General features: G+C 37.6%; 1 protein-coding gene across 5 annotated transcripts in view; it reads right to left on the reverse strand.

Annotated features, from left to right (window-relative positions):
• MTM1 (myotubularin 1) overlaps positions 1-26,264 on the reverse strand; it is a 42,400-nt gene that overhangs the window by 4,502 nt on the left and 11,634 nt on the right. For 2 of the 5 annotated variants that reach the window (XM_420357.8, XM_004940860.5), the window contains exons 4-14: positions 25,109-25,203; positions 24,008-24,118; positions 22,975-23,076; positions 15,398-15,481; positions 14,177-14,326; positions 12,372-12,560; positions 7,457-7,642; positions 6,289-6,495; positions 2,313-2,405; positions 1,401-1,514; positions 878-1,054 (exon numbers count right to left, since the gene is read on the reverse strand). In XM_420357.8, the coding sequence (XP_420357.2) occupies positions 878-1,054; positions 1,401-1,514; positions 2,313-2,405; positions 6,289-6,495; positions 7,457-7,642; positions 12,372-12,560; positions 14,177-14,326; positions 15,398-15,481; positions 22,975-23,076; positions 24,008-24,118; positions 25,109-25,203 (1,508 nt within the window). Of the gene's footprint in view, positions 1-877; positions 1,055-1,400; positions 1,515-2,312; positions 2,406-6,288; positions 6,496-7,456; positions 7,643-12,371; positions 12,573-14,176; positions 14,327-15,397; positions 15,482-22,974; positions 23,077-24,007; positions 24,119-25,108; positions 25,204-26,264 lie in introns of those variants that run through there. The other 3 variants (XM_040700178.2, XM_040700177.2, XM_046941143.1) reach the window with 2 other exon arrangements.

The raw sequence follows: 26,264 nt of genomic DNA on the forward strand, positions 1-26,264 counted from the left end.
CATACTGTCTAGATCAGCTGCAGAAGAGGAAGTGCACTGCTTGAAAACTCCTGATTCATTCCAGAATCTGAATTGTGAACACTGCTTATGTCAAAGAAATTGCTCCTGTCGTCTCCTATTCACAACTGTACAGCTTGTTGAGCAAGACAAATAAGTCTCTGTACACTATCTTTATACACCAAATTGCCTAGATTTTTAGCAAAAAAATTGAGCATTCATATATCAAGAACAAGCTTATAAGTAATTTGATAAAAGCATTCCTGGATAATTAATCTGATTCACTTGTAAAATTATCAATAATAGCTTTTCTTCAGTGTTTACACAGTGTAAACAATGTTGAGTCAAAGTTTTAGCAAAAAAAACAAAACAAAACTTATCATAAGCCATCTATACAGACAGCAGTTTTAGAAGACTAATTGAAAAGGTCATCTTACTTTGTAGAAGACTTTGTATGCTCTGCCAGAAAAGGGAGAAAGAGCAGGCAAATGCAATGAAGCATGCTTGCGCTGCCAACGCTTCTACTCCCCAGGGTTCAGTAAGCACTAAGTCTTGTCATTCACCTTCCAGTAACAACCAATGCCATTAAGAATGTACTCCCAGGGAACAGGGACAGAAAGAATTTGAAGATGACTTGATACTAAGCAGTGAAATCAGCTCAATGTTCTGAAATGAGTTGAGTGATTAAAAAAAACCAAAAAACCCACCACTTAAATCAGCATTTTCATCTTTTCTCCTCCTCCCATCCTTACAAATAGCATGTTAGAAGAAAAAAAAAAAAAGAGCAGGTAACAGATACTATTCTAGATATCAGTTTTAAACACAAAAATCTACTTCTGAAGTCTTCAAACATTTTGTATGTCTTAGACAATTTACTTACTTGTTGCCGGATTCTTGGGTTCCATCTGATATAGTAATTGACCCAGAGCTCAAGGTGACGCATACTGGCTACTGGATAGAGAGCTCGATTTAGCTCTTTACTATAAAAAGGATTGGTGTATTTAGATTTTTCACTGTTTATCAAAGACCATAATGATAATGTTTTTTCAGTCACTTTCTGTAAAGAAATTGAAATAAGAATTGTAAACATTTGCACAGAATCAGGAAAACCAAAGAAGCCATAGTTACAGCCTAAAAATAACATTTATGATTTACTTAGAAATATTCTTAACTTACAGTGCTTCTAATACAATAAAACAGTTTTTCAGAAGTATTACAGTGACAGCATAGCCTTTAAGCTACCAAAACCAAGGCATTTACCATGCAACTGTTCTGCAATGAGCATAAGGCCAGTTCAAGAACACTAACATACAAGGAATATAATAAAATACAGTCAAGATTTTTTTTATCATCATCTAGAGACAATGCAGCAATACAATGAAACAATCGGTGGTATGACTGACCTCTTTTTCTCTAACAGACTCACTGTTGTACAAGAAAGTCCCAAACCGGCAGCTGTACAAGTGATCCAGGATTGTAATCAACAACTGTTCATTGAATTCAAAGGCTGTGGGAAACTAATAACAGAAAAAACAGTTTGTTCTTTTATTGCAAAAGCAGAGTATTTGGAATAAAAGCAGAGTTTAAGGAAGGCATTTAGAAGCCTGAAAACATTTAAGAAAAATTTAAGATAATACTTTCATTACTACATAGCAGAATAAGTGTTCAGAAGTTATCAAAGTGTTCAACCTCCTTAAACTAGCCATTAAGATCTATGCACTCAAAATGTTCTAATTGCCTTTGCTTTCTAAAAAGAATACACTGCTGAATTGTTACCATTACATTTACATGTACTAGAGAGAAAGATATTTATACTGCACACTTTACAGTACAACATCATATAAGAAAAGGGTTTAGCTCCTAATTCCTGGCCCTAAATAGATGAAATTGGCTGCTTCATTTCATTACTTATTGAAGATATATTTAAATCACAACAATTAACACCTCCCAAGCTTCCTTTTCAAGCTCTGATGAAACAACACTGTATTTGAAGGAACAGCTTCACAAAAAATGATGAAATGAAACAAGCAGGCCCTACATTAAGCCAGTTGGTCACAATCTCCAGTACACACTCCTTGCATGCATGAACAGTGCCTGATATCAAGCAGCACAAACACAGCTTATATACCACTTGCAGAAATAGCAAAGAGAGATGGCCTGGCTTAAAAGCAAATATACTATTTCTGATTACAGTGTCAGGGCAGAGAGGTATGCTGTCCTCTTGAAATACTTTTTTGTTTGATTGTTTAAAGATTTAAGTTTTGAATTCAGTAATCACTTAAAAGCCTTACCACCTGACGAATGATGTAACATACCTGTTTAGACATCTGCCACACACAGTCAATAAACTGCAGAAAGATGGGTGATCTGTCTGCATCAGCATGGTTTTTATCACCGTGTCCTATTCTCTGAAATGAAGCAATGGGTCCTCTTGTTAACCAAAACAGTACATTTTATGGGCAATAGACACTGTTTCTTATTTTACAATAGAATATAACCACTTCTGTAACAGAGCAATCTGTTTTCAGCATTAGTTTTTGTATCGCAGAGGAGAGATTCAGGGAACTACTGCAGTTATTCTAAAGATGTCCTGTTATTAAAAAACAAAGTGCTAGTTAATGGAAAACCACAATTATTCATCTTTTAAGCATTCATTACATCACAAATAAGATATTTTGAGCTACATTTACATAATATCAAAATCCAAGCCATACATTTTGTCTTCTTTTGTAATTTTGGCCTCTAGAGAACCTGTATCACAGGAACTATCTACACTATCTTCTCTGCCCAACCCCACACTTGAATCTGATGACATAACGAGAGATAGATAGGAAACAGAACAGAGCTCAAAGAAACGTTCGTATTCTTGACAGAAAAGTAATGCACATTTTACAAATTTGAATGAGCCACCTTATTCTGAGAAAGCATCCAATGTAACAATCAAAGGAATTCTCCTCACAGATGAAAAATAATAAGTTTGGTAAAAGCTATTTCCTTTCTTTTCACATTTAATAGTTGAAAATGGATAGGGATTCAAGGAAAACAGATTCTATAACTCCTCTAATACTACTTGAACATACTTGCCTGGGGGATACCAACGAAGAGCATGAATGTTGGACTACCATGTTGTCAATCTGCCTGTAAGACAGCAGGCAGAATATGTCCTAAGGGCATGAAAAGTGATGAAACCATTACGTTTCTCTGTAATATCTAATGATGTACAAGATAACTTGAAATAATAGAACTGAATGGCAGGAAATGGAGGGAAATGAGGGATTGTAGCCAGAGTTAGTCAACAGTAGTAAATTACCAGAATAGCACTATAGGCAAAACACACAAATAGGTCCTCCTTGCCCTCCAGTTTTCACAGTTTAAATTAAGTGGTATCCATTAGCAGTCTTATACGTGTTCAGTAAGGAAAGTCCACTTCAGCTAGCAGTTTTAGGATCTTACTAAGGATTAGTATGGGCCTGAGTATCTTCTCATTTGTAATTTATTCCATATCTCATATTTCTTGTAATAGAATTCATTATTAGAACAATGACATTCCACTGAGTAAGCTATGTTGCAAGCTGGATACTGCAGTACATTCACTATACACAGAAAACCTGGAGTGGGGGATCCTTTTCCCACAACAGAACCACTTATGCGCTTCATTAGATAGAAAATATCATCAGGAATTACGTACTCAGCATCCAAATTGCAATTTTGGTAACCTGAAACCTTCTATCAGCTAACTTGTTTTAGTCACTGAAGTACCTAAGTTCTCACTATTGGATCTCAGTTCTATCAAATAATTACCAAACCAATGCACAGCATGTATAAACAAAATATTTTCTGGTTGCATTATGAGTTTTTATTCCATAGACACTCCAAAAAAGAAGCGCATAAACTTCTATTCAGTTACTATATACAAGCTGTTACTAACCATAAGCCTAACGTCTCATCAAATCAAACTATACAGTACTGTGAGAAAACAGCACATGGGTAAGGGGAGTTGCTTTAACCATTTCCAAAGAGTACTACTTCAGCAAGCAAGTTGAGAAAACAATTAAATTACTGTTAGCAGAGTCAAGCTATTGAAATCACCCTCATTCGGCCAGTTAGTCAGAGATGACCCAGAAGACTGAGCTAGTTACCTGGAAGGGGTATAAAAGTCCTACTTAACTAGTAGAAGAAAAACATTAGGGAGCTATTCTTGAGGCTCCAGGAGAAAAAGAGAATCTACCTCCTGTGGAAGACGGGACAGGCAACTCAGAAAAGAATACAAAGACATTGTTAAGATGCGCAGGGAGAAAATCAGAAAGGCAAAAGCCCAGCTGGAAGTCAACATGGCTGCTGGGGTAAAAAGGAACAAGAAACTCTTTTACAAATATATCAACAGTAAGAGGAGGACCAAGGAGAATCTCCATTCTTTACTGGATGAGGCTGGGAACGTGACCACTGAGGATAAGGAAAAGGCAGAGGTTCTGAATACCTTAATGTCTGTCTTTAAAAATCAGACTGGTTATCTTCAGGGTACTACACTTTCTGGCCTGGTAGTCTCGGCTGGGAAACAGACTAAACCCCCAACAATTCAGGAGGAAACAGTCATAGACCTACTACTCCAACTGGACTGCCACAAGTCCATGGGACCAGATGAGATTCACCCGAGAGTGCTGAGGGAACTAACAAAGGTGAGAGCCGAGCTGCTTTCTATCATCTAGCAGCGCTCCTTGTTGACTGGTGAGGTCCCAGAAGACTGGAGGCTTAACAGTGTGACTCCCATCTACAAGAAGGGTTGTAAGGAGGATCAGGGGAACTACAGGCCTGTTAGCCTGACCTTGGTGCCAGGGAAGGTTATGGAGCAGATTGGTTTGAGGGAGATCACGCAGCATGTGTGGAACAACCGGTGGATCAGGCCTAGCCAACATGGGTTCACGAAGGGCAGGTCCTGCTTGACCAACGTGATCTCCTATGATCTAGTGACCCGTCTGGCGGATGAGGGAAAGGCTGTTGATGTAGTCTACCTAGACTTCAGCAAAGCCTTTGACACTGTCTCCCACAGTATTCTCCTCCAGAAGGCGGCAGCCCGTGGCTTGGACAGGTACACTCTTGGCTGGGTAAGGAACTGGCTGGAGGGGCGGGCCCAGAGAGTGGTGGTGAATGGAGTTAAATCCAGCTGGCAACCGGTCACAAGTGGTGCTCCCCAGGGGTTGGTGCAGGGGCCTGTCCTCTTCAGTATCTTTATTGATGACCTGGATGAGGGCATCGAGTGCATCCTCAGTAAGTTTGCAGATGACACCAAGTTGGCTGGAAGTGTCGATCTGCCTGGGTAGCGAGGCCCTACAGAGAGATCTGGACAGGCTGAATAGCTGGGCAGAAGCCAATGGAATGAGGTTCAACAAGACCAAATGCCAGGTCCTGCACTTTGGCCACAACAACCCCAGGCAACGCTACAGGCTTGGGGCAGAGTGGCTGGAAGACTGTGTAGAGGAAATGGCCTGGGGGTGTTGACTGACGATAGACTAAACATGAGCCAGCAGTGTGCTCAGGTGGCCAAGAAGGCCAATGGCATCCTGGCTTGGAAACAGTGTTGCCAGCTGGAACAGGGAAGTAATTGTCCCCCTGTACTCAGCACTGGTGAGGCCACCCCTCAAAGTACTGTGTCCAGTTTTGGGCCCCTCACTGGAAGAAAGACATCGAGGCTCTGGAGCATGTTAAAAGAAGGACAACAAAGTTGGTGAGGGGTCTGGAGCACAGGCCTTATGAGGAGTGGCTGAAGGCGATGAGATTGTTCAGTCTGGAGAAGAGGAGGCTCAGGGGAGACCTTACTGCTCTCTGTAACTACCTGAAGGGAGGTTGTAGTGAGCTGGGGGTTGGCCTCTTCTCTTGTGTAATTAGTGATAGGACTAGGGGGATTGGCCTCAATCTGTGCCAGGGGAGATTCAGGCTGGATGTTAGGAAGTACTACTTTTCCAAGAGAGTGGTCAGGCACTGGAATGGGCTGCCCAGGTAGGTGGTGGAGTCACCGACCCTGAAAGTGTTCAAGGAACGTTTGGACGTTGTGTTGTGTTGAGTAGTAACATGAGCAATTCTGCATTTTTCAAAGTCTGCACAGGACATGAATAATTAAAACGAAACAGGTCTCAAACAAAAAAGCTCTGTTCCTGTTTACCTAGACATGTTTTAAGTCAGAATCGTCCAAAATTAGAAGAATTATCCGACCTTGCCAGAGTGAGTAGTTTAACATTGGAAACATGACATAATGTTAACGTAGCGTGGCCCTTGCAATTATCTTCCAGCTCTTACCGATGCAAATTTGTGACCAAAGCTTATCCACTCTTTTTGCACTAGAACTTCAAACCCTTCAATTGTTCTGTAGTAACTGTCTAGCATCAACATGGCCAGCGATGTCAGCTGTGCTGTTCGGTCCCAGCCATCGCTGCAGTGAACCAGCACAGAGCTCCTTCCTGAGGATACCTTGTCTGCCACTTGAATAGCTCCTGTCAAGACAAGCTAACAAACAGGAACAGACACCAAACAATAAAGGAGATCAGTGTTATCATTCTAACAAAAATAAATTGATTTCTTTTTATCTAGAGAGTATCTATGTTGATACTGTTTCCATTAAAAGACCTACAGAGCATGGTGTAATTAACTGGAAACGAATCTTCTAGGAGATAAAGTAAATTTATTGTATAAAAATAGAGGAACAGATTGGTTCCCTAATGCCTTAGTAAAATCTAATTTATCTCACAGGAAATTCTTAAAAAATGGGACAGAAAACAGTAACCTTGATAAACTGAAGAACATAAGTTTCTTTTTTAAAAGAAAGAGAGGACTTACCACTGAAATTATTCTCTAAAAACTTTGTATTTCATTTGGCTCTTTCCTTTGAACTAAATTACTGAAGTATCTCAATTGTTAGAAAAAGGTACTTCTACCCTTCTAACAGGCTTTTCCAAATATTAACTTAAAATGAAAATGTTAAGTAGGATTCATTACATAATACTCTAATAATTCTGCACAGCTGTACTTGATGCAAAAAAGTTCAAAGTTCAATTAGTAAATAAGTACTTTATTTAGCTAAAAGAAAATACAAAATTTCCAAATAAATTCAGTTTGTTTTATCCTTTATTTCTAACAAAATAAATCAGTTCTCACATGTAAAGACAATCAGACTGGCAATGCATTCTTTTAATTATTAAAGACTAATATCTGACATGAGGCTGATAAATGTTAATCTTCTCTTACTGTTGGTAAGTTATTAGACCTCATAACATACTTTAAGACAAAGTGGCTTTCTGCATTTTTGGGGGTCAATATGATCCAAAATTCAATAAGAAGCCAAAATTCAGTAATGCTGGTTTTTGTAGTTCAAGTAGTCTTGATACAAAACACACACTATTTCAAAATCTAATAAAAAGTAAGACAGATGCATCGTGTTTGGACAAACATTTCAAGAGTTAAAAATCACCTTTATATGTTCTAACCAGTGAGTTGATTCCAGACTTGACAACCAGTGTGACTCTTCCACGTTAGGATAAACAATGTCTTTCAACTTCTTCAAAGATTCCCGCATGACATGAATATTATGAATGTCCAAGAAGAAAAGCTCTGCATTGGGATATGCATCTTCACTCTCATATCCCCCACCAGTTGCCTAAAAACAAGAGATATAAAATCAACTTCAGTCATACATATGTTGTTATAGCTGCACTTTAACAGAGGAACAACGGATGGATACTTTATGTTGCCTAACTAGAAAATGAAGTATAATTTCACTTAGTTGTTTGCTTGCTTAGAACGTCAGTCTCAGTTGAAAGCTCTGGAGGAGCAAATGCTGCAGAAAACATAATATTTCCATTCCTCCAAAAGGACAAAATATGTTAGTATGTAGTAAATGATCAGAAAGACATTCAAGTTCCCCCCCAGTCCTTTCAAAGCCTCAGGGAGTAACCCTAAAAAGGGAAATGAATTAATTTAAGACTAAAAAGATGTTCCTACCATTGGGCCTGGAAGCCTTTGAATAAGACTGAAATTGCCAGGTTAAGTACAGTTGGCTGGCATTGCATCAGTCAGGACTCAGAGTGCTTTCAGAGTAAAAGACATTTGTACCTTCCTTTTTACTTTTAAGACTCATTGTGGTAAACATGTTTTCCTTGACAAACATTAAATTGACAAATGTCAATATTTTTTCTTCGCTTCTGTTTACTTTTCCCACAAGAGATTAAGCAAACTTATGATTCTGAATATAAAAGAATATGATTCTGAATATAAAAGACTTCCTTCTCTGGCAAATTATAAAGGCTAAATTAAAATGTAGAATACATCACACAAAGCAGCAGTTACTTGTAACATACTAGATCAGCACTTTCTGGGAATAAAATTGCTGATATCTTTGTTTCTATGCTAACTAGACAGAAATTCAATCAAAAGGATTTTTCTACTTCTGTACACCAGTAACTTAAAGAAGAGCAAATCTTACATTTTCCAGTGCTATCAAAAAAAAAAAAAAAGAAAATCTATTGTGCTTACACTGTCTTGTTAATACTAAAATTGAACTGATACTGAAATATATAAAAACAGTAAAATGTTTGGTGAAGTAGTATTAAATTTTAGAGTTTACTTGAGGTTAAGTATAAGCTAAATTTAAGAATTAAGTTTAAGAATAATGTCATGATTTTATGATTTTTGGTTATCAGTATTCCACATCACAACATCATGCAGTGTACTGGGAGTTAGGGAGCAAATGCTTTGGTTCCGGGTGCCTGTCTGGAGGAGGAGAGGAACTATGGTCCCCAAGAGCCTTTTCGAGTACTGTTGTCATTCCTGCTCAGGGGAGCAGATGTGGGGGCACAGGTCATCTGACTCGGCCCTCTTCTCATCTCACCGTGTTCCCTGTCGGATCGGCTCACTACCGCTGCTCTCGACTGTAGGCAAGGCTTCAGTATTAGTGTAAGGCCCCTGGCTCCGGGACAGTCTCAATCTCTCGATTATTGTTGATTTATCAATCTCAATCTCTCAATTATTATTGATTTATATTGTATTATAGTGTGTTATCTTACATTCTGATACTATATTTAGTAAATTAGTTTGTTTCTCCTCAGATCATTGCTGCTGTTTTTAATTATTTTGGGGTCCCCTGTTTCCCTTCCTGGAGGTGCGGATTTTGCAAAATCCCTCCGCCCCACTAGTCACGGAACCGGGCCGGACCAGCCCTTAAACCGTTTGACAATCAGCATCAGTCTCTAAGAAGTAAAGAAGTAAAAATATTGAACTTTAAAGTAACTTTCCTACCATTATTTTTTATTACTGAAGACTAAATGTTAGATCATTGAGGAACTGAAGGGTCACATAATCAAAAAAAAGGTCTATTACACTGCTGCTCTCTCAAAGCATTTCTTCACCACCATAGCAGAGGATGCACATGGTGACAAAGGAAGGACAAAAACCACACTTATTTTAGGACAATACCATAGATGAGATCTTCTGAAGATAGCTGCAAAATCAAAGTGTTTCCTACAGACAGGAAAGATGCGCCATGCCATTAACTGTAGTAAATAATTACTGTGTTTAAGCCATTACCACCACCAATTACACAACAGACAACAACCTAAAGTACAGCACAGCCTTTTCCCATTAGTACCACCTATATTTCTATTCAGTCGCATCATATCCCTCTTCTGTGCTCTCTACCTCCTTCCTCAGATGTGTGGATATTCTCAGAGCTACCAGGCTCTCTGATAAAGGAAGCAATAACTATTTGTCTCTTTCCTTACAGTATCCTGAAGCACAAGTACAGAATGGTTGTTAATTTAGCACTAGGACTGCAGCAACTCCTCCTTACTGTTTGATTCTGACCAATGAATGTACTGAGAACACAAATGCATAAATACTGCACACAAAGATTTTGCTGATACTAATATTCACAGTTATTGAAGAAAACTTTTTTCCAGTCCAGATCAACACTGCCTTACACTCTAAATCATTGTCTCTCAGATCCAGAAATGCACCCTACAAATTTTAGCGCTAATATATAATGTTTCATACTCAGCTACCTCAGGAGTTTTTATTAAAATACATGGTTGAAATACACAGACCACCTTAAAAAGCTGAAAACTATGCACAAATCTTCAATAAGAAGCATAAAAGAAAGCCTGGCCATAATACATCTTTGAAACAATTAGAGTAAGCGTTTAAGTTTCAATAAGAACTGGGAAAAAAAATTAATTGCAAGAACTGACATTCCTTCCACAAGGCAAACAGGATTACATGACTTTAACCAGAAAGGTGATGCTTTGTTCAACAAAAAAAATTCACTGTGCAGAATATAGTGCAATTGGTAGAGTAAAACACAAGCAACTGACATACCCCCAAAAAATAATCTATCAATTTAAAACCTGGCTAAACACTCCCTAGGACAGAATGTATCAAACATTCTTTCAAAAGCAAAACAAGCCTTATTAGTTGCTGAAGGAACTGTATCCTCAATTACAGAGAAGACAGCTGTAAAGGTATATATCTGTGTTTAAGTAACAGAGCAAAATCTAAAATTATTGTTCTTCTGTAATTGTAAGCAACTTAACATTTGTTGAATACAAACCTAGAGGCAAACAAGTTCTTTTCCTAATAGTCTGAGTACAAACACTGATGATTCATTCCGCTTCATTAATATTTTGTGCCAAAAAAAAAAAAAAAACTATTCAGAAGCTAGAATTCCTTCTCTCACACTCAGCGTTTCACTAAGATCCCAAACCCTCTTGAGCTCACCTGTCTTGTGCTCTTTGCTGCACAGAATCACAATTCACTAGTAAGTACCAGAGCTTGTCCTCTTCACTTGCACCTGAAGTTCACTGGGTAACAGATTACTGTAGAATCATAGAACAACTTGGGTTGGAAGGGAGATCAAAGATCATCCAGTTCCAACCTCCTGCAGACAGAGTTGCCAACCGCTAAACCAGGCACCAACTGAGGCTGCCCAGGGCCCACCCAGCCTGGCCTTGGGCACCTCCAGGGACGGGCACCGACAGCTCCATGAAGCAGTGCCAGGGCCCCGCCACCCTCTGAGTAAAGAATCTCCTCCTAGTATCTAATTTAAACTTCCTTCCTTTAGCTTAAAACTATTCCCTCATGTCCTAACACTATCAGACTGTGTAAAAAGTCACTTTTTCCTGTTTATAAGCTCTCTAAGTACAGGAAAACTGTGATGAGGTCTCCCTGGAGCCCTCTTCTCCAAGATGAACAAGCCCAGCTCCTGCAGCCTGCCCTCACAGAAGAGGTGCACCTGCCCTCTGAACATCTTCGTGGCCTTCCTCTGGACCCACATCAAAAGGTCAACATCTCTCCTCAGGTGGGGGGCCCAGGCCTGCACACAGTGTTTCAGATGTCCTCAGGAGGGCAGAACAGAGGGGACTATCACCTCCCTTGCGCTCCTGCCTCTCTGCTGCTGCAGACTAGGTACTACTGGCCTTTGGGGCTGCAGGCACACATTGGTGGCTCATGTTGCTTTCCACCCACTAGGACACCTAAGTCATAGTCATGGACTTCAAGGAGGACTTCAAGAAGTCCTTCAAGACTATCACAGTAGCTGAGGAGAAGCAGGTATACTGACATATGAAGAAAGAGAATGAATTAAATTCGTGCCTTTCACCTCCACAGCTTTATTAGAGTTTCTATATAAACATGAAGCGCAATTATGCCTGCAGTGCTTTATGGCAAATATAACACAGACACTCTGTGTCTGACATTATCTGATCATGCCTGAACAATACAGACCTCACCAGGGTGGCGTAGGAGGGCTGGAGGTGGAAATAATTTACAAGACACCTTCATTCTGATCCCAGTTGGGCTTTGATTACAGATTTCAATAGACACAATCATTTTGTCAGATGGAAATACTTTTTGTAACTGCACTTATCATCTACCTATGGAAGAATCCAAGTATTCAGGATTATGCCCATACTCTTTAGAGTGTAAATCAAATGATAACGATCATTTTCTCTTTATTTGCTGCATGCTTGGATATGTCTGAAGTGGTTTGTGTAATGGCTAAGAAGAACCAAACAGAAAGACTCCTACCAATGAACTTCGCTTTTTCAGGATACAGCTTTTTCAGGATAGAATTCACTCAGATGATACAAGGCTATGCTTGACTAACAACGCAGGGTAGAGTGTCTTGAAATCCATATATGGTCTTAAAACCCTACTCATGACCTACTTTAGGCACTCATGTTCTTTCATGGTTTTAAGCCTCATTATTTTGATTATGTAAATTATCATTATCTACATTAAGATTTTTACTTTTTTGAAGAACCTCTTCAAAGAAAACTCGAAACTAGGTCCCTACTGCATTCTCCTTCACAAGTAAGGCTACTAAGCAATCTGATTACCTTATTTGCAACTGCATTGACATTGGGCCTAGCATCATAGATGGTCAGCTTTGAGATTTGTCCATTAGCCTCTCTGATGATATCAAGGTATCTTTCATCATCTTTATTTCGCTTCCCACTCATTCCAACCAGGGGTTGACTGCAGCGCATAATTACAGCTTGATTCTCTGGATGAATCCATGACAGAACCTGGTTACATCCCAAAAAACATATTAGAAGAAATAAATTTCACTACAAGATATAGCTTAAAAAAAAAATCACATTCCTTAAATATAGGTAATATAAAAATTAACTAATCGTATTTTGTTTCTTCAAGGTTTAATTCCGAAACATCTCTAATTCCCCCAAGTTTCATACAATTTAATAAACTCTAAAAGCGTTCATTCTTTTACATATTTAACTCTTACTGAAATTGTATGTGCTTGTAAAATCTAATGCATTTTTTTCCTATGTGTTTTAACTTGCACAATTAATTCTGGAACCTTTCTGCAGTAGTTTGAATGTTTCCCATTGCCCTTGAGGTGTATTTTGTTCCTTGGCCCCCTTTACGAAGAAGGGATTCTGAGGCACAGTGCCTGCTGCCTCCACTGCTTTACTGCCCCAGGAACGGATTCTAACCATGCAAGGAATTAAAGATGGGCATTCTAAGAAGTGGGCAACAGTCTACCTTTGTGAACTATTAAGAAAAAATATTCTGACTCAATCTGACAAAGCTGTAAATGGTGAAAGAACATGAGAGGGAAAAAGATATGTAACTTTCAGAAGCATTCACTCCTGAAATACAATCTTTAGTTGCATGTCTAGAAACAAAATTTGTGTGAGGATTAACATGACTGTAGACCTCCTGACAGGAGTAAAATTATTATTAGCAAGGAAATTATTCTAACTATAAATGCTGTGTAAAAGCTCTGATATGCATTTTGAGATAGAGAAGATCAACAACTAGATTTTAAGAAGTCTACACACACACTATATATATATATATAATACATATATTAGAACAGTGTAGTTTATCATCTATAATGTATGTGTATATGTGTAACATATATATGTGCATATATACAGTAAAAATATGTTATAATTCTAGCTTGTCATCAAATACAATCCAATAAATATTTACTATTTTTTGTTTTGTTTGATATTAACTGAGATTCAAGGCAGCTTTCTCGTACTAAGAATTTAACACCCCTTGCACGTATGTCAAATGGAAACATTAGGTAAAAGAGATTGCACTGTAAAAAAAAAAGTAGAAAATATTTTCTACAGTTCTGTAAGGAGCTGCTATAAAAAATTCTTGTAATGAGTTTACCTAACGGTCTACAGCCTAATTTAAAATTAGACAGGACTAAGAAGCCCAAGAATTCACTATAGAGACTATGCATGAGGTTTTGTTTTAGGACTGACCACTGGAACTTTAAATGCCATGCATTGCTTACCCATGAGAAGGATAACATTTGCTATCATGTATAATGCGCATCCAGCAGTAGCAACAAACTAATACAGATGGCTATCCCAGGCTCATACTTCACTAAAAGGGAATCTGCAACCCTGGCAGTTGTTACTAGACAAGCCAAGTTAAAACCAATGAAGCTGGAATGCATGATTGTCATGGTGAATAACAGAAATGAGTCTTGGTCATCACATTAGCTTCAAGTAGTAAAAAAAAAAAAGTCAATCAAAACTACTTTACTATAATTATTTCCAAAAGAAATATTCTCTGTGTCATGTTCAGCAAAATGCTGTATGGCTGCATGCTTAAAAGTAGCTACGCTGTACAACAGTTTCATCATGCAATTAATACTCACTGGAATTCTATTTCGGGACCTAAATGCAGCAACTTTCTTGAGGTCATCATCTGTTGCATTATATGGCACTACAAGGAGTGATGGATATGTGTCACACAGTCCATAATGTTCATTAATAAATGTTACTCGCCACCGTTCATTAGGGAGTCCCTAAAAGGGAACAAAAGTTTTCAACACATATTTGACTGTACAACTAATGAATCTGTTCTCTAACTTCATGATGTTATTACAGCCACATGGTGGCAACAAGCTCCCAGTGTAACCCAACTATAGCACTGCTTCAAAACAATAGATGGAACAATGGAGAAAATTACTTTCTCTTCTCCCTCAAAGCACTGGCTTCCTATTTTCCTTGCTGAAAAGAGATTATGGCCCCGAAAAGAGGGAGGAAAGAAGTCAAATCTATCTTTCTTCCTTGCAGTTTGATACTACCTGCAATTTAAAGGGGGGGGGAGGAAATCAGTAGAAAGGCTCCCCTGATTCTAAGAAACAACAACATTTAGTCAGTCTGCTCAGTAAGGTATTTTACAAACAGCAGTCAGGAAATTAAGAAAGACTTATCAGCTCTTCTCGGACGCATATATAATGGAGTTTGTGCAGGCATTTGTATTTTAACTTTTTTGAGGTTTTGGGCCTCTACCTTGAACCAAACAGATCACGTGAAAGCCTGGATATGCCTTATTCCATTAAAAATTATACAGAGAAAAGACATTCTTACTGTAATATTTAAAGCAAAAAATAAAAAAATAAAAAAAATCGCCCAATAGTAAGACTGTTACACGAGTTAAACAAAATTAAACGTCATCCTGTTTCACTAATGTTTTTCCACAACCGTTTCAAGAGCAAGGCAGAATACTGACAGACATAATTAACTTATTTAAGCAATGCTGTTTTTGTAAAGATTTTTTAAAAAATATTACTATTATACTTCTGGAAGAATCAGATAAAAATCAGGACACTTTAGCTGCATACTTGTCACTTTCACCCCCCCCATCCTCCCAATCTACTTAACAGAGGCACATTTTAAGTGGTGTTAATAACTTCTTTCAAGCAAACCCTAATCTTCCTACGAGATTCTACTTTTCATTTTAATACTAACTGTTCCAACGTTTTGTTTCTTGCATTTCTACTTTCTTCAGTTCTCAGCTCCCCCTGCTCCAAAAGAGGAATGCAAGGTTTCAGATATGAGAAGACCAGGTAAATGCAACTTAAATAACTCACTTGTCGCCTGTATTCAGACATTGGATTGTACACCATCCATCCATTTTCAGAGAACTTTTCTTCATTTGCAAAGGCAAAAAAAAGCTGTAGGACATAAAGGAAGCTTATTACACCAAAGTGACTGAAGGTAACAAATACAAAGGCTCATCACCAGTTACACCCTAATGCCCACCACGAAACGGGACCAACTTCCTTACCAACCTCATTCTATCCCACTTAAATTTGATACAAAAGACCACAAAAGTTTATTTTTTAGGAGGTGAAATGTTTTAAAATAGCATGTATTAGATTCTTTCTCATATTTCATATCCTCAGTAAATAAAATGCTATCTTCTCATCAAGATTTCTCCAACAGGTACAGACGCAATTACTACTTCAGGTATTAGATACTAAATTGAAAGCAGCAAGCATTTTACACCCCATCTCCAATTGATTCTTACTACCTGAAATCTGGTTTGTTGTAACACTCCATGAAGATTAAAAAGATACCAGTGAAACTGAAACCAAGTATGCTGGTGGTGGGTTCCACTACCTACTTTCACTTTTCTCTTTCTTTTGCCACTCTCCAGTCTCATTTATAAAACACAGCATTGTTACCCAGGATTCTAACAACTTCCTCATACCTTGTAGCTCATTTCTCCTTCTCTTCCCAAGCAGGCTGCACTACCTAGTTAATCCTTTTTTGCTTGGTTTGTTTTTACAGTTTATCATGAAAACCAAAGCAGTGTTTATTCTAGGAATCTCCCTCGCTGAAAAAAAAAAAAAAAAATCATAGCTTATGAATTCTTTGGATGCCAACTGGAGCATGAAACTAAGTTGCTGCAAAGCAACAGAAAAGCATTTGCTGTCCCGAGCTAATAGAGAAACACAGAAAGCATTCAAGAGCCCCTTGTCATTTGCAACAACACAACTGAAAGTCTCCTGGCCACTCAAAGACATTAACAGAAGGAACTGAATGCTGAACAGAACATCCTAGAACTCTATCATTTGTACAGGAGCAGACCTGAACAGATAAGTAGTGCAGGAAATGTAGCAAAAAGAAGCAGAAAGACCCACGTGGTTTTAAGATGCCTTCATGTAAAGCTTCACAAATGTACCACAGGTGCACATGGAGGTTTCTTTAGATTTTATGAAGGCAGTAGCAATGGCTTATAGCAATTCTATTTAATAGCAAGTACACTCCCTGGCAAGTTTCTAAAAATGAACATAGCATTCTGGAGTTGAATGTTCTAGAAGTCTTCCCCAATTTAAAGAGTCACACCTTGTTTGCAAGTGAATATTAGATTCTTCTGGTTAAGTAGCCTGTTATCAAGTGGGCTGGAAGAGGAGATGAAGAGAGGAAAGAGGAAGACATTTACTGTATCAGAAAAAATACTTAATTAAAAGAAAGTAAACAGAACAACTCCAAAAAAAAAAAATTAACTGCAAACCAGGAGTACAGCAAAACAGGACTAACGCTATCTAGAGCTGTAGAGCAACTGATTAACTCAACTATTAATAAACAGTTCCACGGAAGAACCATCCTCTCCTCCCCAAAGGAATCTGCTACATCCCAAATAGGAACTATGCTAAGAATTCATCAATAAACCAAAGAGACAAAGGAGAAACTTACAAAGAAAACAGAAAAACTGGAATAACAACAGATGACTTAAAAGATGTCTCAAAGGCACGCATGAATTTAAGTTGCTACTCACTGCAAATTTCTCAGTGACAATTTATAAATTACCCTGCTTAATCCCCAATACATAAAACACACGTTAATTACAGTGCACTACAATGGCGCTTTTATGGGAGATTTTATAGGGGGAAAAAAAAAAAAAAAAATCAAGAAACTAGCAGCAGCCATGCTGCTCATCTCAGCCACAAAACGGCTCACATGAGATCAGAAGGAAACTTTTCACCTTCCAAAAGCCAAGGTTATATTTATTATACATGAGGAGGGAACTGACAGAACCCTTTCCAAGAGAATCCTGTCCTACTATGTCCAGCATTTTTTATGTAAAACACTTAGCTACAGCAACTTTACCAAACGTTCTACAAGCACTTGCAGAATCACAGAACCCACAACTATAAAATTTGATAACTAAGCTTTATTGGTTCTGCTTACATTCCAGGTTGTGCAAATTTTTCCTGTCGCTTGAGAAAATAAAACAATCAGCAGCATGCATCATCCACCAAAAACCTGCTAACAAACAACCAAGAACTAGAATGCACGTAAAAGCAAATGGAGCAAAGCCTGGTCTCACATTTTTATTTAAGCAAATCTGAGAAAGAACTCTTGAATAAGTACATCCATCAAGAATAGTACTTTAGAAACACTACAGTGTTTAAAACCCTGAAGACTAAAAATTATTTTTCTTTGCAAGGGTTGACTACATTGCAACAAAAAATTATACACAGTGTGCTACACTGTGTTTCATATAGTTAATCTAGTTACTACTGAAAGTCTTATTCATTGAACAAAAGAGAACAGTTTCAGTTGTGGTTTTTTTCATCTACCATGGGAAGTGGAAAGAAGAAATAAAGAGGTAGGGAAAAAATGCATATTAAATTACTACTTAGAAAAATTGTGGGATGGTAGACTTATGACTAATCAATATCTGTAGCTAGTAAAAACAGTAACACAATACATTAGTTAAGATTTTGCAAAAATCAGATTAAAATCTGTTTGCATATAATTAAAGTTGGGATTGCATTGCAAATCCATAGTCTAAAAGCAGAAGACACTTCAGTTAAAGAAAAAGAAAAAAGACTTTCAAGCATGTAACGTTTTTTGTAAGCTACCTTTCAGCTTCACTGTGCAAACAGTTCTGTTTACTTCCTTGCAGGTGCCAACCCACAATTTCAACACATACAGTCTCTTTTGCAGTCCTCCTACAGCCTAAGTACTTGCCTTCAACAATCAACTTTATCACTGTCATTTTTCACACACACACACACACACACACACACACACACACACACAAAGAAAAACACAAATGATACACAACACAACGTAGTTCTGAGAGATAAAGGAGAGAGCAGCTGCAATCTGAATGCAGTTGGGCAGGCGGTCTACAAATAATTACCTGTTAGCTTATAAAATTATAATACATAAACATAACATACAATTTATTAGTGTTCTACTGATCTTTATACAGTAAAAGAGAAGAACAAGAGTTAAACATGGGAAGATGACATTTTTTCCTCCCTATTTCTAATGTAGCAGTTTATGCTTTTTATAAATAAACCACAAGACTTTAGTTTAGTGAAAAAGCTGACAGTTTCTCGGTGTTTGAAAACAAAGGTACCATTATCCTCGACTTTAGCATGTCATTACTATAACTCAGCTGGCTGCATTCTACCTGTTCATCTGAAAACTAAGATGTTGTAGTGTTTACATACCTAACATCATTTCTGAGAAATGGTAACCTTTCCATTATTACACAGAGACTGTGCTGAGACATTCAGAATGAAGCCTCAAGTCAAGACATTTTTGGCAAAATTCTGCACTCCATCAGACAGGCCCCTACCCCAGGTCTCACTGCTACCTCAAAATCATCCTTACAGATCCAATAACAACACAATCTGGCTCTCAGGCACATGGAAGTCATCAGGAGAACTAGTCATGTCCAGAGTGAGAGCTGGAAGTCAGACAGCACGCCTATGGTGTCTCTCATCAAAACCAGCAATCCCACAGAACTCTGAAGGTTAGAAATAAACATATATTGTGCAGGTATTATCATGGTGTACAATTCCATAAAAAAAAAAAGTGATGTAGCTTCAAGATAAGATCAGGAAGTGAAGCAGCAGCTATTCAGAAACTGAACAACAGAGGCTAAATATATCTCACCTTTTGTAGGGTATGACAGATGCATAACGTTGCTTTATTTTTTTTTTTTTCAATGTGTTTTAAAACATTTAAAACCACTATTTCAGCAAGGATTTTCTTCCAATTATTGTAAAATTGCAAATGCATGATGGACTATGAACAGCATCTGTTTGTTCCACAATAACTAAGCTGTCAGTCAGATGAGCTATTAGGTATTGTGTTAGTGAACTCGACCTATGCTAAAACTGGAGAGCCAAGAACAAGCTTCTGCAAGTAAGCACAAAGGACAACACTGAGATTGACGAACAGTTGAGTAGAGACTTGTTATTTATTATAGGCTTTCAAACACTGGTGTTGGGGGTGGTAATAGAGCAAAACCTTGAAATTAATAAGCACGTTCCATTCAGAAATAATGTTTTAGGCTATATTTACCCACCATTTGGCTAAGAAGCAGACAATATGAAGAAAACAGAAGTAATCACAACCTTTACTTTCCTGATGATACTTCCTTTCTGCTGCAGAGATGCATAAACATTAACAGTGCTGAACCAGTCAAAGACCTAGGATACAGGTCTACAACATGGTTTGAGCAAAATTTAAAAAATTTTGCTTAAAAAAATAAAAACAGGATTTTATTTTTTTTTTCCCCTCCCTGTGCCCTGTTCCACTCATCCCCTCTCTTGCACTGGTTCTGACACATACTAATCACAAGCCAGGTCTCCTCAAATTATTAAAAATGGCACAAGCCTAGCTCAGAAAACAGAACATTTTGTTCTGGATAAGAGAGCTACATTGGCTTACTTTGTGATTATACAACTGTCAGCATGACCTAAAAGGAAGAATCAACTGCAGAGCTGGAAGGCAGAGCACAGAACACCAGGAAAAAGCAAGACCTCAGCATTTTGGTAGCAGGCAGCTGCCATCCACATCCAGCTGTCACGTGAAGCCACAGTGCTATCTTTGTAGATCTCCCTGCTGCCTGCAGAGCTACAAATTGTTAGCAAACAATCAAAGCAGAAGGCAGAGACACACAGCCTACATGCTCATTCAGCCAGCAAAACCTTGTTTTAAACCAGCCACAGAAAGAGGCAACCCCATCTTCCCTGCGCACTCATATCCATCTGCAACAGAACACCTACAGATGTCTTTACCCCCTGCCCCCATCCTCAGGCTAAGCTAACAAGACTGAGGAAATGACTCAGGGTAAAGCTTTTATTTTTTCCTCCTTGTTTGACTTTTGTTCATTTCAGTTCCCTATTTGGTTCATCCTGCAGCCTCAAAAACTCAGACTAAAATGCAGCAGGAATGAACAACCATGCAGAAACATTCATCTTTGGTAGGATAAACTTCAACTATTTGCTGAAACATGGTGAAAGCACACCAAAAATATCAAACACTTGCTTAGTTTATTGTAAAGTCTAAGGCTTATCCACAGTGTGACATTAGTAAAGAAATAGAGAGTTACTACACACATTACCACACATTACTCACTATCTCCACAGGACAGGACCACGGATATTTTCAATGACAAAGCCTAGCATAAGTCCACATTTCACCACGATGTTATTCCAAACCCTGTAGTTGGGTTGGACAACAGAAAACAACTCCACATAGGACACTTCTAACCCAGTTATAAGTTAATTTGTCCACACCCACTTCATGGAAATTGATGTAATTTCAGTCTTGGATTTGACCTAAGTGACATGCCAGTAGATACTTTAAAGTAAGTTAAAAAAAAAATTAAGAAGACTAATTTATGAAGCAAACTCTTTACAAGTTCAAAGCTTTATTTCAAAGTCATGATTGAACTGAAGACCATCTAAGCACAATACTAATTACCCATCAGTCAAGACAAACTAGGTTGTCCACAGCTGTAACTTAAAGAATATCCTGCTTACTGTAAAAAGCAGTGGCATAAAGTGTGGGTTGCCATGCAGTGTGAAGACGATTAAGCTTTTTATTTCAGCTTGGAAAGCAGAATGAGGAGTCTGGTGGGATACACAAAATGGACACTGAGATCCTCTGACTACTTGGGCCTCCTGCTTCAATCCCAAACCTACTCTGATCAGCTTTCTCAATAGCACTTAGCTTTCTTCCTCGAAAGAAAATAGAAATGCCACTCTACCTCTAATAATTTAAGCTGCGAAAAGGCACAAGAGTATTGAAAACATGAACTAAGCTACAAACTGTTTTTTTTTCATGCAGAAAGACTTTTTTTGGCATTAGTTTAGTTGAAAAGGTCACTATTCACCAATTACTCTTAAAGTATACTTGCAGGATATTTATAGAATGTAGTACTTACAACTCAAGCTCATACTGCTTTAACCACTACTTGTAAATTTTAACACAAGACAAACAAGAGAAACTAGATAATTTATTAACACTATTATAGAACTTCAGAAAATAACAGATTGGTACACTAGATTAAAAAAAATAAATCAGCAGGTAGAACACATCTGTGATGTATGTTCAATACATAGGGTTTGATGGCAGATCACTGCCATGCCAAAACACATCTTCAACAAACAACCCGAAAGTCCAGATATCAAACAAACTGGTCTTATTTCTCACTTTCTAACACATAATAATTTTTATTTAAGAACAGAAATATGTTTCAAGGTTAAATAACTCACTTATTAGGGCAAATAGCATTAATTAAACTGAAGTAAACAGCACTGCTCTCCGCTACCTTGCAGCTCACTGAAGTCACCAATTGTAAATGAAAGCACAGAAAACAAGCATAAAGCTTTACAGTTCTCTTTTAAGGATATAGTTAGATGTACACAAAGTTCCTGACCACACTCATGCTTGAATAATTGATTTATTTTTGCAACATATAAAATGCTGAAAACAAGGAAGAACCTTTTCAGACCCCTTACATCAGACATTAAGAAGTCAATCAGTCATACAGGCCAACAATGGAAGTATTTTGCAACATTTATACAGAATTATCCACTGATTCATGTGCATCTACAGAGAAGGAATTGAGATTGTTGCTGGACCTTCATACAGTAAACAGTTTCCTGAGAAGAGTTCATAAAAATTTGAAGTATGACACTCCAATATTTTGTTAAAAGACCTCTAATACAATTATCCTAAATATAAGCATCCCAATAAAATGTAAGCTGTATTTTACATTTAGCATAATTTTAGCATTTACAATTTAGCATAAAGAACATCAAAATGATCTACTAAGCAAAGAAATAGAAGCTAAGGGTTAGCTAAACGTCATTGCTGCTCAACTACTTTTAGAGGATATGTTTGGTTATGGGTTGTTTTCTTCCCTTCAATAAATCTCTACAAATCCATTACTATATTAGTTGCCCAGTTCATCAATAACTGCTAATAAAGCAGGTGTCGCTTTACCATGTCTTCTTTTTTTGAAGAAAAGCTCTTGCTGATTCACATTCATCATTGCCTTGGAGACTGCCCAGTAGCTTAATGTTTTCTAGAAGTCAAGAAAGGCATGTACTATTATATTTCCTTACAAGGAAAACATGCAGCCTCTAAGCAATGATATAGGTACAAACCAGGAGTGCTCAGCAGCTTACCTGAAGCACATTATAAAGTATCCATAATTTTACAGTCACATAGATGTAAGTGTTGTAAATGTGCAAAACAAAATAACTAACTCTCTGTAGTGACACCAGATCTTGTTGTTATTCTTCTTAAGCAGTTGTGATACCTATTAGTAGGCCAATAGTTAAAGTTAATTGGCAACAACTCCACATTAAGATGATTCAGTAGTATAAATAATATAACTTACCAAGTTATGTGACTGGGGAAAAGCATGTTTTGTGAGGACTTCAAATATATCTCTTCTACTGTGCCCTTCTTGCTTTAACGCAAAGCGTAAATTTCTCATATCCTAAAACAAAGGCATTAGCTTTTAAGAGAACCAAGAACCAAGGCAGTAAGATACTTCTACCTGATGGACAAATGTTGTATTATACACCAAATATGATTCAGAATCTGCTTGCAACATACCTCAAGCTGCTGCAAATGCTCAGTTTTTTTTTCCTTATCCCACAAAATACAAAAGAGCTTAAGAATTCTAAAAACAACGTGGTATCACATTCTGTGTGGTGCACACACTGCTTTGGCATAAAGCTACCCAAAGTGACTTCATATGATTCACTAAAAAAATCCCATAGACTACTGAATGCTTGCAGGATGTTTTCCAAGTTTACAAGTGAAAATTTGCCAGTGACTGCTCTAGACTACATTGTCCCAAGTTGCTTGCTTCTGAAGCAACTTGTAATGTACAGAAGACAATCTGTACATTAACGATTGATGGGAAAAAAAAGCGAGTCTATGTGTGTACATACTCCATTAGCAAGTCAAATAAAGGATCCTGATTTACCCACTGGAAACTCCTCCCAGCTCTTTTTTCATGGCAACATGAAATTTTTTTGCAAGAATAAGGAAATAGAGATAGCCATTACATCTGTTTTTCACTGCCTTTACAGCTTAGAAAACTTGTTTGAGGTGACTTCAAAGATTTTATTTTTTAACTACTTTTAGATCCTATGAAATAATTAAGTGGTGCAAGAATAATACCTTAATACTGCTGTGCAAAATCTTTTGTCAAACAGCAACTAGGAAATGAAGACCAAACCCTCCCCTCACATGCAGAGGCCACAGTAAGTAGCCTTTTATATAAAGGTACTTCCCTGTCCAGTTCTATTTTTAAATTCAGCTGTGAGGAATATACGGTTCTCATTCTTGTAAGTATAGGTAAACAGTGAGAAAAGGAATCTGTAGATTTCATTTCCCATTGCATTATTGAAAAGTCTTACTTTACACGTTATATCTAATCCGTAAGAATTCTCTCCTCTGCTTGAAGCTCCTCCCATTTTTTCAATCCTTGAAATTACACCCAATGGAACATCCAATACCACAACTGGATCCTGCAACGAAATTTTGGGTAAGGAGAGGATTAATCTGAAAAGACAACTTAGGCAAAATGTTCTTATGCATACCACAGGAGAACGAAATACACAGAGGAAGCAAAAGCATGTTTCTGGGTTTGATCAAGTCTCCCCTCCCAACATATTATGAAGTCTTTATGGTCTAAAGCCTTGAGCATCCCTTCCATTGCTTGTACAATTGGATATTTCATTCCATAATACAGAGTATGCAGGAGAAAATGTGGCAGCACACGAAAAGATGGCATCTGTTACATACTTCTGATTCCCTCTGCTTGCTATGCCTGCTCCATTGATATACAGAATAAAACAGCACAAAATGAAGAAATTACTAAAAAAAAAAGTCAGTTGTAGCCACAATGATCTCACTTCAGTAATCCAAAAAATGTGTTGTTTTTTTTTTTAATGTTTTATGGAAATAGACAACAAGCACATTTTATTTTCTTTTCTGATGCTGCTTATTGAACACACAACTAGTCCTGCCATCCACATGATGTTCTTCCAACAGCAAGGATAATCAAAACTGTGGTTTACTGACAGCCATTTCAAGAAGTAGCACACATCATTAGTTGCTGCCTTTGCTCTGTCACAGAGCAAGCATGAAGGGAACAGTTATCAAAAAAGCTCCAACAGGTAAAGTTCTCAGTTCACTAAGTGGTTAAACTGTAGTTTCACCATGAAAAAAAAAATTATACTTTTACAACATACTCAACTTCAAAGAACTTCCATTTTTGTAAGGATTTCTCAGTGGCACAAAGGCAATTACTGTTTAGTCATTAAACAATTACAATATGGCTATTACAAATGTTACAGATCATTTCAAGTAAAAAGCCTCCCATGCAATTCCACAAGCATACATGTGCCAAAGCTAAAGCAAATGAACTGGCCACAAAATAAATCAAAGGCAGCAGGGTTGAAGAGAAAGTTTAAAATTCACTCATCCCTCAGAAGTAATTGTGGCATATTACTCACATTTTCCACACTTCTTAGGTACAGCCTATAGTTTGTGATGTATACTCTTCCTTTAACGGGGCCATTAAATGGACACATGTAAATAACATCCTTGTCTGTAAGAAATGCAGCATTTCTTAAATATTGGGAGAAGAAAAAAAAAATCAAATCTAAGGAAAACATCAATTCAATAGCAGTAAAGATAGCTGTACTCATAATAGTCATTCTAAAGAAAGTTGAATGAATTAAAGCAATAAGTTTGTCTTTTATCTTAAGTTAAATTATTAAATTATTTTTTTAAAAGTGAAAATTTATTATAAGAAACTTGCCCCAAATCCTTCAGCAGATTTCATTAGCTTTCCCCAGCTATATTGGTGTTTTTCTTGCCACTGTGTATGAAAGGGCAGGACACAGAGTGACAAGATTTAAATCTTCTCTGTGACTACTGAACTAGTTTCTTCACCATCCCAGAACAAATACACCCTTTTGTTGATACCATTACAACTTCCAGTGCCCTCTAACCAATCCTCCTGCATTACAGTATGTAGTTCATGTTGTAACATGTTTAGGGAACTCTCCATCCTGAAGAGAACCATTACAATTCAATTTGAGGCAACCAATTGCAGCAGGTCCATCAGCACTTTCAGCAAGGATGGTTAAACAATAAGCAGCAACACTTACTACTAAAAAAAAACAAACATATCTAGCTGAATTAGTACCATTAAAGACTTAATGGAAGCAATGTAAACAACCTGTTTCTCCCTGTCCACTTATTTCTCTAACTCACGCTATTTATCTGCCTTCCCCAGCAAGCACCATCCTTCCAGTGTTCTCCCCCAAAGCACAGATAATTGTTGTAAGGATCATAACAAACATTCTCCTTTGAGCCACATCCTCATGCCTTCCTAACTCTCCTCATTAAACACACAGGTACTTCCTTTGAATCACCACTTCGGTTTCTGCTCAGCCAGACTGGTTTACAAATTAATATAACAAATACTTGGGTTGGAGGGAAGGAGCAGTTTTGCAAATAAGAGACATCTTTCAGTTGCATTCTCATACCTCATAGCAAACTTCCACGAGTGTAAGGCTCTGTCGCAGGAAGAGCCTGTACTGAGTAAGGAACCACAGCCCACAGTACATTAATCTTTTTCATGCCACAATACCATATGGCAAT

The sequence above is a fragment of the Gallus gallus genome, chromosome 4, assembly GCF_016699485.2.
Source record: "Gallus gallus isolate bGalGal1 chromosome 4, bGalGal1.mat.broiler.GRCg7b, whole genome shotgun sequence".
Taxonomy (NCBI): Eukaryota; Metazoa; Chordata; class Aves; order Galliformes; family Phasianidae; genus Gallus; species Gallus gallus.